Here is a 10986-nt window from a genome sequence, read left to right as displayed (position 1 = left end):
ACAATATTGCTGCGTCTTGCCATTTGCAACCAACACTAGCAACAATAGCAACTCCCTTTGACTAGGCCGAGTTGCATCCACTTCGTTCAATCGCGTGCTCGAGCACATCATCCCCAGGAGTCAGGAACGACCCGCCAGGCTGGTCAGACTTCCCCGGACTCCACAATGGCCATCGAATCGTCTATAAACGAAGGGCAGCCGAAGCCCAAGGATCCTGAAATTGCGGAGAAGGCACCATCCATCGCGGCTAGTGTCGGCGAGGAACTCAAGACTGGTCAAGTCGAGCTCCTCGATGAGGCCGAGGTTTTCCTGCAGCAAAATGGCATCCCCCACTCGCGGCTCAAGGAGCTGCTCGAGGATGAGGCCGCTCAGAAGAAGCTCGTTCGACACATTGACCTGACCCTTCTTCCCTTGCTTATGGGAACAGTGAGTTCAATTCTATGATGTCTGCTTTGCACAGTCAACTAATCATCCATCAGTATTTCTTGCAATACATCGACAAGCAGGCACTAAGCTACGGCGCCGTCTTCGACCTCTTCGAGACAACAAACACATCTCAGAGCCAGTACTCATGGCTTGCCAGCATCTTCTACTTCGCGTACCTTCTCGCAGAATGGCCGGCCAGCTACCTCGCTCAGCACTTCCCTACTGGCACCGTCGTCAGCGTCTTCGTCACTTGCTGGGGCATTGTTCTCACATGCACCGCCGCATCTCACAGTTTTGCCGGCCTCGCGGTCTGCCGATTTCTGCTGGGCATGTTTGAGGCTGTCATTACACCAGCGTTCATGCTTGTCACTAGCATGTGGTACACCCGAAAAGAGGCACCTGTGCGAGCCGGGGCATTTTACTGCTTCAATGGTATTGGTTCTATGGTCGGCGGCATCTTATTCTACGGCGTTGGTCAGGCCGACGGATGGGATGTCTGGAGAATCATCTTCATCATTTGCGGTGGTATGACCGTCATCTGGGGTGTTGTCCTGTTCTTCTTTCTCCCCAACAACATTCTCACCGCCAAGCGCTACACGGTGGAGCAAAAGGCTCTGCTGATTGCTCGCAGCCAGAGCAACAAGACCGGTGTCTTCAGCAGCAAGATTAAGCCAGCGCAGATCAAGGAGGCCTTCAAGGATATCCAGATCTGGTTGTTGTTCTTCTACACACTACTCAACGAAATCGTTAACGGAGGTATTGCCAACTTCGGAAAATTGATCGTCAAGGGCTTTACCAAGGATGCTCTTTTGACTACCGCATATGGTATTCCATACGGTGCTTGGGTCGCTTTTTTCATTTTCACCGGGCCTTTCTGTGCGTCGAAGTTCAAGAACTTCCGCACAATTGTCATGATGACCTGGGTGTTGCCAACGCTCATTGCTGTTTCCTTGTTCTTGAAGCTGGACAGAGGCAACAAGAACGGTCTACTGATGGCCTACTACATTGTAAGTTGACTGAGAACTAAGATACAAGAGTTTAGGCTAACTCGTGATTACAGAGCCCTTCATTCGTCGGTGCCCTCGTCGTCGCTCTGCAGATGCCTGCTGCCAACGTCGCAGGATACACGAAGCGTGTCACATCCACTGCCTTCGTCTTCTTGGCATATTGTGTGGGAAACATCATCGGACCCCAGGCCTTCCTTGCTTCAGAAGCCCCTATTTACGGCACTGGTTGCAAGGTTATCATGGGGTGTACTGCCGGTCAGGTCATTATTGCTATTGCGATACGCATCCTGTTGAAGCGCCGTAATGCAAAGCGAGATGCCGAGGCCGCGGCCAGTGGGCACAATGCCGCGGAGGATGATGATGAGGTTTTGATGGATTTGACGGACTTCGAGAACAGGAAGTTCAGGTACTCCTACTAGACACCTGACAACTTGAGTTTGATAGCAAGCGACTTTGATACTTGATAATAACCAATGCCGTGGGCATGCAATTACTCAAATATTGTGTCAAATTCAGCGTGTGTGTGTTTAGTCAGGCGCACTGCTGCGACCGAATTGTCCCCTACTCCGCAAAAGAGACCCGACTATATCGTACACGAAATCAACAAAAAGGCTCACAGTCAGCTCGTATTGAAATGAGCCACTTTATCTAACAAAAGGCAGCTTAGCCAAGCTTGGTCCAAAATTCACTGATAAGGCCCGCAACTTCCGGGGCTCTTTCTCTAACTACGCCGTGTCCAACATAGGGAACAACAGAAACGTTCGTGAACCCAAGCTCAGTAAGCTGGTTTTCGCTGCACAAATCATCCAGTCCGCCCAAGACTGCAAGCGACGGGATTCTTGTCTCGACTGCTTTGGCAAACGCAGCGTCGTTATCCAAGACATGGCCATCTCTGAAGATCCCAATCACGGAAGCAGTGTGACCGTGATGCTCACGCATCTGCCACTCTCTCACTGCCTCAGCAACAACTTCTCCCTTGGCCACCCTGTCCTTCCAGTCTGCGGGCACAACCAGCTCGCCACCTTCGAGGAATCCCAGCACAAATTTTCGCGCACCAGCCTCATCGGAATTATCCTTGCTCAAATATTGTTGTTCCTCCGCCGTGAAGTTGGCAGCATGAAGGAGACCAGCCGGCGCGACGAGAGTGAAACTCTGCACGCGTGCCGCTCTTGAGGCAGTATATCCGGCCGTCAGGGAGGCGCCGAAGGAGAAGCCCACGATGTGTGCGGAGGGCCAACCCAAATGATCCAGCAGATCATCAATGAGCTTGTGAAACAGGCCCGCCTCATGCGGGACAACAGGCGTGTCGCTCAGCCCGTGACCCCAGAGGTCAACCAGCACGAAATGCGAACGCGGGAACGATCCATGAAGGCTGCGGGCGAGAGGAAGCATGCCAAGGGCCGGAGTTTGCACGCCGTGAATGAATAGGACTCTCTCAGGCGTAGATGAGCCCTCGCCATCTGATGAAGGGGGCATCTCATAGTAGGCGGCTTTACCAGTGGCAGTCTTCAAGAACTTGGCCGGTGGTAGGAGTGCACCGAAAGTCTCCGTGAAGGCCGCCTCGGAGGGACCCTGTATCGGGGCTTTCGAGGTAGCAGTTGCCCCACCTGGGCGGGGAAGAACGAGAAGTTCGGAGCTGTTGGACATGTTGAGTTGAGGACGTGTGATGAATGGTAATGTGGCTCCAGTCGTGATGCGGCTTTTCTGGTGTTGAAAACAAAGACTCTGGATGTCAGCGCTAGGGCGTAGAGGTGGAGACGCTGAGACCCTTATCGATGGGATCCACACCTTTACTGAGGTTACCTAGGTAGGCATCGAAGCATCCTTGATAAAGTCATGGCTTCCCTTAACTAACACGGTCTGAAGCCAGAAGTGATTCAAAATGCAAAGAAATAGTACAAAATCTGACTGTCTAGGAGAAGTAAGCTGCCCATCCCTTCAATCCTAGGAACGCATCGGAAGGAGGCCCGGACAAGGGAATGCGGAGATGTGGGGCCGACCGATTGACTGCCGGGAGAATTAAACACTACACGTCGTTCAAGCAAATAAATTTGAAAGCAACCACTGTTATTGGACATAAAATACACCGAAGAAAAGTCATGAAATATTTGAGAATCATTCCTGTGGGGAGCTGGTTTTCCGCCGGAAAGTTCTTGTCATCCGTCCGTGAAAACAACCACTCACTTCCTAAGATTCCAATGCAGGCGTACGTGTTAACCCATAGTCCCGTGCAGCTTGCTCCAGCAGCAGGATTCCACTTTATGAAGGCGCTGGTCGAGGTCTTGTTGTTCGCCGCGATGACGGCACAGGTCTCGCCGGGCTTGACGAAGTGGAATTTTTTGCAGTTTCCAACCATGCCCGCCTGGATCGAGATCGGAGTCGCGACGCCGTTGCCACCCTGGGTCGGGGTCGGAGGGGATGGAGCGGTGTCGACGACGCCGGTGCAGACATAGTAACCGAGCCAGAGGGACGAGCAGGCGGCGCCGCCCGTCTGCGGGTTCCAGGCGCTGAACTGCGTGGTGGAGATGCCGGCTTTCGAGGAGACGATGGCGCAAGTGTCTCCCGAGACGACCTTGTAAAAGCGGTTGTAGTCTCCCACCATACCGGGCTGTGTTGGCTCTGGCGTGGCGATGCCGTTGCCTTGGGTGGTCGTGGGAGATGGAAGCGGGTTAGACTGGGAGCTGCCGACAAGGCCGACGCAAACGTAGTAGTCGAGCCACAGAGACTCGCAAGTGGAGCCGACGGCCGGATTCTACTTCATGAAATCCAAGAGAGAAACGCCATACTTGGTGGCCAGTACGTTTCACTGGTCACCGGAGGCGACCTCATGGAATTTATTGCAGCTTGTCGTCATGTCGGGCTGGAATTGCTCCAGGGTGCTGACGCCGTTGGATGGCGCCGTCGTCGTGGGCGCTGTGGTGGTGGTCGGAGTCGGAGGGGTGAAGTTGGTGGACTGCGGAGGCTCTGGGGCGGCGATTACCACTTGAGTGCAGTAAGAGTGGCCATCTTTCCAGCCTCCACAGCTGTTGACCGAGGGGTTCTATACACGTTCTGGGTCAGAGAATATTTCGGCTGTGGTCAGCCGGCTCGAAGCACCCATTTGTCAAAGTCTGCCATTGTCAGTCCACTCCATTGGATCACAACCTCGCATGGAAGCCCGTCATCTGCATCCCACCACCAGCTGCAGTTTGGGTCGGTGTTGGGGTCGAATATCAGGGTCGGGCTTGAACTGCCGCCTCGCCGCTGGAGGGGGAGGCTGGCTGAGCTCCCGAGAGTAGCGAGGACGCCAGTAGCGATGCTGAGAATGGAAACTCGGTTGGACATTTTGTGGAAAGAATACGCGGTCTACAGACAATGAATGAGAGACGAAGGTGAGAGCGGTGTCTTGTCCGATCAAAACCTCGTTAAGGACGAGCACTGAAAACATCCCCTTTGTGTAAGACTTCAGTGTTTGTATTTGGCGTCATGACAAACCATCACATTTTCACTGTTATTGACACGAGGTTCAAAAACTCTATTCAACAAAAATGGCCAGTAGCCTCTTTTTCCGACACCTCGGCCTCAATTATCACGACACTCGACACCTGCAGAGGAGTAACATCCGGAGGCCAGAGCAATGCAGAAGCGAAATTAGAGTTAAACATAAGGTACCCCAGACTAGACCCTGTCAGGAAGACAACGTGGGGTAACGGGGCCAGCCAAGAACTGGTGGTCAGTCACATTCGTCACCAAGGGTCTCGTGAGAACTCGTCCTTCAAGGGGCGGGCTTTTACTTCCAACAGACTTATTCAATGCATGAGATCAACGTGGGATTTTGATCGCATACGCAAGAAGTGGTGCGATGCAAGATCCGTGACCAGGTATCAATGTATATGCCCGTCTTGGGATCGCTTGTCTTCCAACCGGACGACATTTCCCCTTTGAGTTTCAATCGCAACCGATTTACCCGCCGCCAAGTCGAAGCAACCATGGTTACGTGGGTGGCCTTCTTTGCCGCAGGTAAGTATAATTACACAACTCTCAGCCGTCAGTTGGCCACGGCCACACTTAACCCCCAATTCTCACAGCTTTGCATCAAGGTCTCCTGCAAGGCCGAGGCGGGTTCGAATCGACTATGCATGCGCATGATTCATCCCACATACGTCGGCTCGGCTCTGATTCTGCTGCCGCGTCTCTTGGTTCTTTGCGCCGTTTCGCCAGCTGATGTCGAGGTCGACTTGGTGTTCCCGGTGGCCAACGAGACGTACAAGTACATTTGACCTTTTCCGATCATCTTCGCGGTTAGGAATGCCTCGCAGCTGTGGCAGGAGAAGGACGAGATCGCGCCCTTTGTAATTCATTGGACCATTGACGGATACCCGGACGAAACCGACTTTCGAAACAGTGGACGGAATTTTGGAACAGAGAAGTTGGAGAGCCTCGCCAAGCCTGGTCCTCGCCCAGAAGACGGCGTTCATATGGTCTTCGGGAGCCCCAACAGCAACATGATCAACGGCACGCAACGTGTTTTCTTGCTGGCGTACACCACATTTTTGAGCTGGGCCTGCTCTCCAAACAATTCCACGCCTCTCAGGCCGGTCTATGCCTCGGAGCAGATCACATTTTATTTGGACCCCGAGCCGATTCGGCTGCCCGATTTCGCCCACATGGCGTCTTCCTGCCCTGTGCCCATCACCAACTTCGAATTTGACGGTCTTGGAAACTCCTTAGGAGAGCGATGCATGAAGATGGCTTCCACTCGCGAGGCGGATCCCTGCGGGCTGAAGCAGAATGAAGAAGACCTGGCGAACCGCACAATGATGGCTATGCTTGACTTCGCGGGATGTCCAAACGGGACGTGGCCTGACCCTGAAGGCTTATTGGGCCCTCGGTTCTGTAATGCTCCTAAAAATTCGTTGACTGCCAGGGAGCTCAGTGGAAAATTGTTAGCCATGTCAGTTCTCGCTTCTGCCATTGCCATTGGGAGCATGTGATAGCGCTGGGATCCTGCCCTTGAGAGCTCGCATTCCGTGGCGCTCAGGGACAAAGTTATGCAATCGATAGCCTTAAAAACGTTGGAATAAACCTTTCTTCGAACTTTCGGCGTTGCAATGCGCATAGGTCGGAAAAGATGACGCCAAACTATCGGAGTGTATAGTGTGGGCCAACCTGCCTGGTGACAATGGCAGCAATCAGGTCGACGATCTATATTAGAGACAGCAGTAAATTCAAAAAGAGATAATGACAGAAAATACTATGAACCATCAAGAACCACCTTCTCGCCATTTATTTCGCCCCTGAATGCCTACCAATTGAGCCTGCTCGCTAAACCATAAGGTTTCCGTTGAAATCAATTGGTCTTTGGTAGTCCATTGGTTCTCGGACACGAGTATGAGCTGTGACTGATATTGTAACATCAAGTTCGAAAGTCAACCTTTTTAATCTCACGTCGAAGAAGGCGGGTTGAACGTTGAGCTGTGCTATGTCAAAATATTATCTCCACTGCCGATCCCATACATGGCGGGTTTTGAGATCTTATGCAAATCCTCATTTGGTGCAACAGCCCATAGAAGATGACGCTCCAAACCGACACACAGCTAAACAGATGGCATTATACTGAAACAAATTCGCCATGCAACTTATGGCTTTAAGTTGAGAATGAAAGCTTCTCTCATATCGAGGTTTTACATCCTGTTCAGCAAGGAATCGGGGTAACATGGAGGAATCACATTCAATCAGCCCGGCTCGGACATCATTTCCGGACAGTGACTTGGGACTCAATTGGATTTTGTCAGCAATTTCATTTGCTTAGTGGAAACAGAGATGACTCTTACTTTTCATATCCACCAGAATGAATCATGCTCCCCGGACTTACGGGTTTATCTGTAAGCTAATCCCACCAAGAGCGTACGTGCTTCAGAGGAACCCCACAACATTTGCGATGAGAGCACGGATACGATTTGAGGCATCAAAAGAATCATAGCAGTTACAAATTATAGTTCGGTAATCGTGGAAAATATGGTGTCGCGAGTGGGTCTCGAGGCATCCCTTCGCAGCAGACTTCCGACTGATTTACTAACATGACCCCGAAACCTCATTCCGTCGAGATCGCTGTTGTCCAACTTCAATACCTTAAATCTCACATGATCCGGACATGATTCACCTATATTAACTTCGCTCGCACATTACATCGAGTGCATATATCCAACATAATATCATCAAACGCTTTTTCGGCATTCACTAAATCCATCTTTGACCATGACTTCGGTGGTCACCAAAACCGACTGTCCTACTGGACCCGACGACTCTGGACTTCACGATGGCGGGGACACCATACGCTGCAACGATCTCAGATGGCTGCCTCTAGCGCCCAAGGTCTGGATCAAGCTAGTGAAGCTCTCTCCAGAAACAGGCTCTTACACTGTTATCGTCCGCGCGGAGAAGGGAGGAGTCCTTCCTCGGCATCGACACATTGAGAGCGCAGAGATCTATGTTATTCGAGGCGACGGCAATCACCCTCAAACGGGACACTTTACACAAGGAGATTATGTATCTGAGAGGAAGGGTGCAGTCCACGACCCGCTTATATTCGAGGATGAGGTGGAGATGTTGATGATGAGCAATGGCCCCTCGGCTTTCATTGACGATGAGGGTCACGACTTGTTTTTGATGGATGTTCCCATGCTTCAACACCTTGCGGATTCGACTTCCGAAGCATCGTAATTAGGTGGAGACTTGGGCATTCCGTAAATGAGTACTCGGTGGGCAGTAGAACTCAGCTTGGACGTTTAGGTAAGAGCTCCTTCTAAGCATGTAGTTTGTATGCGACTAACATCATCTCCAACTGGAAAGCGGACGTCTGACACGTGCTGATGATACTGGGAATACAACTCTAAGTCTATTTTCGGAAGCATGGCGGGCCAAGGCACCCATATCTAACATCTATGATTGAGGAAAAGTCCCAAAACTCCAAATAGTCTATCGCTAGGTCGCTGAATGCAAGATAACGCTCATCACCTAAAGCTTCGCAATTCCAAACCCATCTCTCTTTGAGCGTCCGAGCAATCCTCTGTTGAGCTCCTTCAGGCTGGCGGTGCCCATCAACGCCATGGTTCTGTGAAGCTCTCGCTCAAGGATGTGGAGCACTCCCTCAACACCCTTCTGACCGTCCCATGCCAAGCCCCAAAGAGCAGTACGTCCGATCAGACACAGATCAGCGCCAAGAGCCAGCGCCTTGAAGACGTCGCTTCCTCGAGTGATGCCTCCATCGAAAATGACCGGTATCCTGCCCCTCACCGCATCAACAACCTCGGGCAATGCCTCAAGTGTCGCCGGGACGTCATCCAGCTGGCGACCACCGTGGTTCGAAACGACAACTCCATCGCAACCAGCCTCCACGGCCCGTTGAGCATCCTCAGCCGTGACGATGCCCTTGACAAGAATCTTCATCTTCGTTTGCGACTTAAGCCAAGGGATGACCTCGTTCCACTCCAGGCTGGCATCGACAAGCGAGCCGTGGTACTCCTCCACGATCTTGTTGTACTCCGCCGCCGTCTCCGCGCGCAGGAGCATGTTGGCTCTGGAAATGGCACCGACCTTCCGCGACTCCATGTTCGCCATCGACAAACCAGCTGGGAGGGTCAAGGGCGTCTTGCGCTCCTGCAGACGGTTTCCGAGGACAACGGTGTCGACGGTCAGGACAAGCGCTTCGTAGCCAGCGTTTTCGGCACGCTTGATCAGGCCTGAGGTGAGCTCACGGTTGCCGAGGAAGTAGAGCTGGAACCACGGCTTCGGGTACTCGGGACCGCGGTCGGGGAGAACTTTCGCGACATCTTCGAGGGAGGTCGTAGCGTTGCTGGAGAGGGTGAGGTTGGTTCCGAGATTTGAGGCGGCGCGGGCGACGTCGAGCTCGCCTTCGCCGCCGACGAGTCTTTGGTATGCGCTCGGCGCGATCGCGATCGGGATGTCGTAGCGCTTGCCGAAGATCGTTGTTGAGGTGTCGATCTTTGAAACGTTTCGGAGTGTCTGAGGGCGGAGGAGGAGCCTGCAAGACCGATCAGTCAATTGAATGACACAGAGCGAGGAGAAATTCTTACTCTCTGTACACAGCTTGATTGCGCTCACGGGTATGCTCGTCGTCGGCGCCGGTGGTGTAGTAATCCCATACTGGCTTTGGCAGACGCGCCTTGGCGATCTCGTACGCGTCGGCGACGGTCACTACCTTCGGGGTCACTTCTTTGATAGTCATGTTGAGTGTGTTGTGGTGGACGAAAGTGAGTGGTAAATTTAAATCGGGTGGATTGTGGCGGAGACGTAGTATTTGTTTATCGGGCCAGGGGTAAGCACTTGCTGTAAGCACTGGCAGAATTGACGATGTTGGTTCATACGATGTTCCGAAATTCGGCGTCGCGAGATACGGGCCACCCTGACTTCTATGGCATCATCATCGTGAACGAGCGGACCTCCGACTCGCCGGGCCGTGTCAGCTCGGCGGTTCGGTGTCAACGTTGCCGATGTCGGAGCCGTGCACCTGTTTTGGTCGGCGCCTCTCGGTGTGTACCGTGGTACGCCGTACATAATCGCCGGTAATTACTCAAAACGGCATTCCCAGCATTTCCTCCCGCGTCCAGTATTTCCTCATGTTCTCCGCGCCCAACATCTCGACTTCCAGGTCCAGATGCAGTAAAAGGACATGGCCCCAAGGCTCCATTTTGCTCCTCAGTATCGCAAGGTCCAGCTTGGTTTTGCGCGATCGACATTTTTCTAGATATTGCTGCAAGTCTTCGAGACCATGATGTATCCCCCAGTGCTGTTCCAGCAGAACTGCATTGTCACCTCTGAATTCAGGCATCTTCTGCGCCAGCATTGGAAATAGAGACCTCTCTTCGATATTGTGGTGGTTCGTCAGACGGTAACAGAAGAACAGCCCTTCCCTGACGATCTGGTCATCCGTCATTTTTGGCGGGCCGTCAACAGGGGGTATTGTGGAATCTTGAAGACGCTTCCAGGTTCGACGAAAGTGGTTGTGCTGTACAGAAAATACGTCAGAATTACTTGAGAGGTCGCTGAAGACCAGGGATCGCTGAGATCCAGCCTCCCCAACAAAAGAACTCACGAAGGTCTGCATCATATTGGACAAGCGGTTGTAAACGTCGAACTCCGATGGCTCCAGTGGCCCGTTAGCGGGCTCCATTTCTCCAGAGTCAGTGCGTGTTGCGGTGAGTACTCCCACGGGGCCCCGTGATTCTGGTGTAAGCTGCCGATGGGGTTGGGTTGAAGTGATGCGAACAATTGATTTGAGCTTGACCTGCCAATCGCTTGCTTGAGAGCCTGGCAACAGATATACAGTCCGTTGCGTTGACAGCGTCCGCCCCCCCTTTTTTTCCCCGCTTATACAAAAACATAAAAAAAAGCTAATTTTACGCTATAACGCGTATTTTACTATATTATATATAAAATATATTAAACTTATTACTAGTACCTTAATTACTATTAATTATTATAGTTATAGTAATATTTAAATATATAACTATATAATAGAGATATAAGGTATATATCTAATACCTCTATAATA

General features: G+C 51.9%; 8 protein-coding genes across 8 annotated transcripts; 3 read left to right on the top strand and 5 right to left on the bottom strand.

Annotated features, from left to right (window-relative positions):
• Positions 1 to 165: 165 nt before the first annotated feature.
• GCG54_00014731 (putative transporter) lies at positions 166 to 1852 on the top strand (the record flags this gene model as incomplete). The annotated part of the gene is made up of 3 exons (XM_045414553.1): positions 166 to 426; positions 480 to 1433; positions 1487 to 1852. 3 exons carry the CDS (start codon positions 166 to 168, stop codon positions 1850 to 1852), a joined length of 1581 nt encoding a protein of 526 aa, XP_045260675.1.
• A 244-nt stretch (positions 1853 to 2096) lies between these two features.
• Positions 2097 to 3080, bottom strand: GCG54_00014730 (uncharacterized protein; the record flags this gene model as incomplete). Its single annotated transcript, XM_045414552.1, has 1 exon — positions 2097 to 3080. One exon carries the CDS (start codon positions 3078 to 3080, stop codon positions 2097 to 2099), a length of 984 nt encoding a protein of 327 aa, XP_045260674.1.
• Positions 3081 to 3459: 379 nt separating this feature from the next.
• Positions 3460 to 4035, bottom strand: GCG54_00014729 (LysM domain-containing protein; the record flags this gene model as incomplete). Its single annotated transcript, XM_045414551.1, has 2 exons — positions 3460 to 3497; positions 3618 to 4035. The coding sequence occupies 2 exons, from the start codon at positions 4033 to 4035 to the stop codon at positions 3460 to 3462; spliced, it is 456 nt and encodes a 151-aa protein (XP_045260673.1).
• Positions 4036 to 4236: 201 nt separating this feature from the next.
• On the bottom strand, positions 4237 to 4757 carry GCG54_00014728 (uncharacterized protein; the record flags this gene model as incomplete). Its single annotated transcript, XM_045414550.1, has 2 exons — positions 4237 to 4473; positions 4530 to 4757. 2 exons carry the CDS (start codon positions 4755 to 4757, stop codon positions 4237 to 4239), a joined length of 465 nt encoding a protein of 154 aa, XP_045260672.1.
• A 644-nt stretch (positions 4758 to 5401) lies between these two features.
• GCG54_00014727 (uncharacterized protein) lies at positions 5402 to 6406 on the top strand (the record flags this gene model as incomplete). The annotated part of the gene is made up of 2 exons (XM_045414549.1): positions 5402 to 5682; positions 5719 to 6406. The coding sequence occupies 2 exons, from the start codon at positions 5402 to 5404 to the stop codon at positions 6404 to 6406; spliced, it is 969 nt and encodes a 322-aa protein (XP_045260671.1).
• A 1264-nt stretch (positions 6407 to 7670) lies between these two features.
• On the top strand, positions 7671 to 8135 carry GCG54_00014726 (uncharacterized protein; the record flags this gene model as incomplete). The annotated part of the gene is made up of 1 exon (XM_045414548.1): positions 7671 to 8135. The coding sequence occupies one exon, from the start codon at positions 7671 to 7673 to the stop codon at positions 8133 to 8135; it is 465 nt and encodes a 154-aa protein (XP_045260670.1).
• A 294-nt stretch (positions 8136 to 8429) lies between these two features.
• Positions 8430 to 9660, bottom strand: GCG54_00014725 (Peroxisomal (S)-2-hydroxy-acid oxidase GLO5; the record flags this gene model as incomplete). Its single annotated transcript, XM_045414547.1, has 2 exons — positions 8430 to 9456; positions 9509 to 9660. 2 exons carry the CDS (start codon positions 9658 to 9660, stop codon positions 8430 to 8432), a joined length of 1179 nt encoding a protein of 392 aa, XP_045260669.1.
• A 345-nt stretch (positions 9661 to 10005) lies between these two features.
• Positions 10006 to 10605, bottom strand: GCG54_00014724 (uncharacterized protein; the record flags this gene model as incomplete). The annotated part of the gene is made up of 1 exon (XM_045414546.1): positions 10006 to 10605. The coding sequence occupies one exon, from the start codon at positions 10603 to 10605 to the stop codon at positions 10006 to 10008; it is 600 nt and encodes a 199-aa protein (XP_045260668.1).
• Between the last annotated feature and the right edge of the window lie 381 nt (positions 10606 to 10986).

This window comes from Colletotrichum gloeosporioides (assembly GCF_011800055.1).
Source record: "Colletotrichum gloeosporioides strain Lc1 chromosome Unknown consensus_66, whole genome shotgun sequence".
NCBI classification, from domain to species: domain Eukaryota; kingdom Fungi; phylum Ascomycota; class Sordariomycetes; order Glomerellales; family Glomerellaceae; genus Colletotrichum; species Colletotrichum gloeosporioides.
The sequence above is the reverse complement of the archived record's forward strand: the minus strand, read 5'-3'. Positions and strand labels throughout refer to the sequence as shown.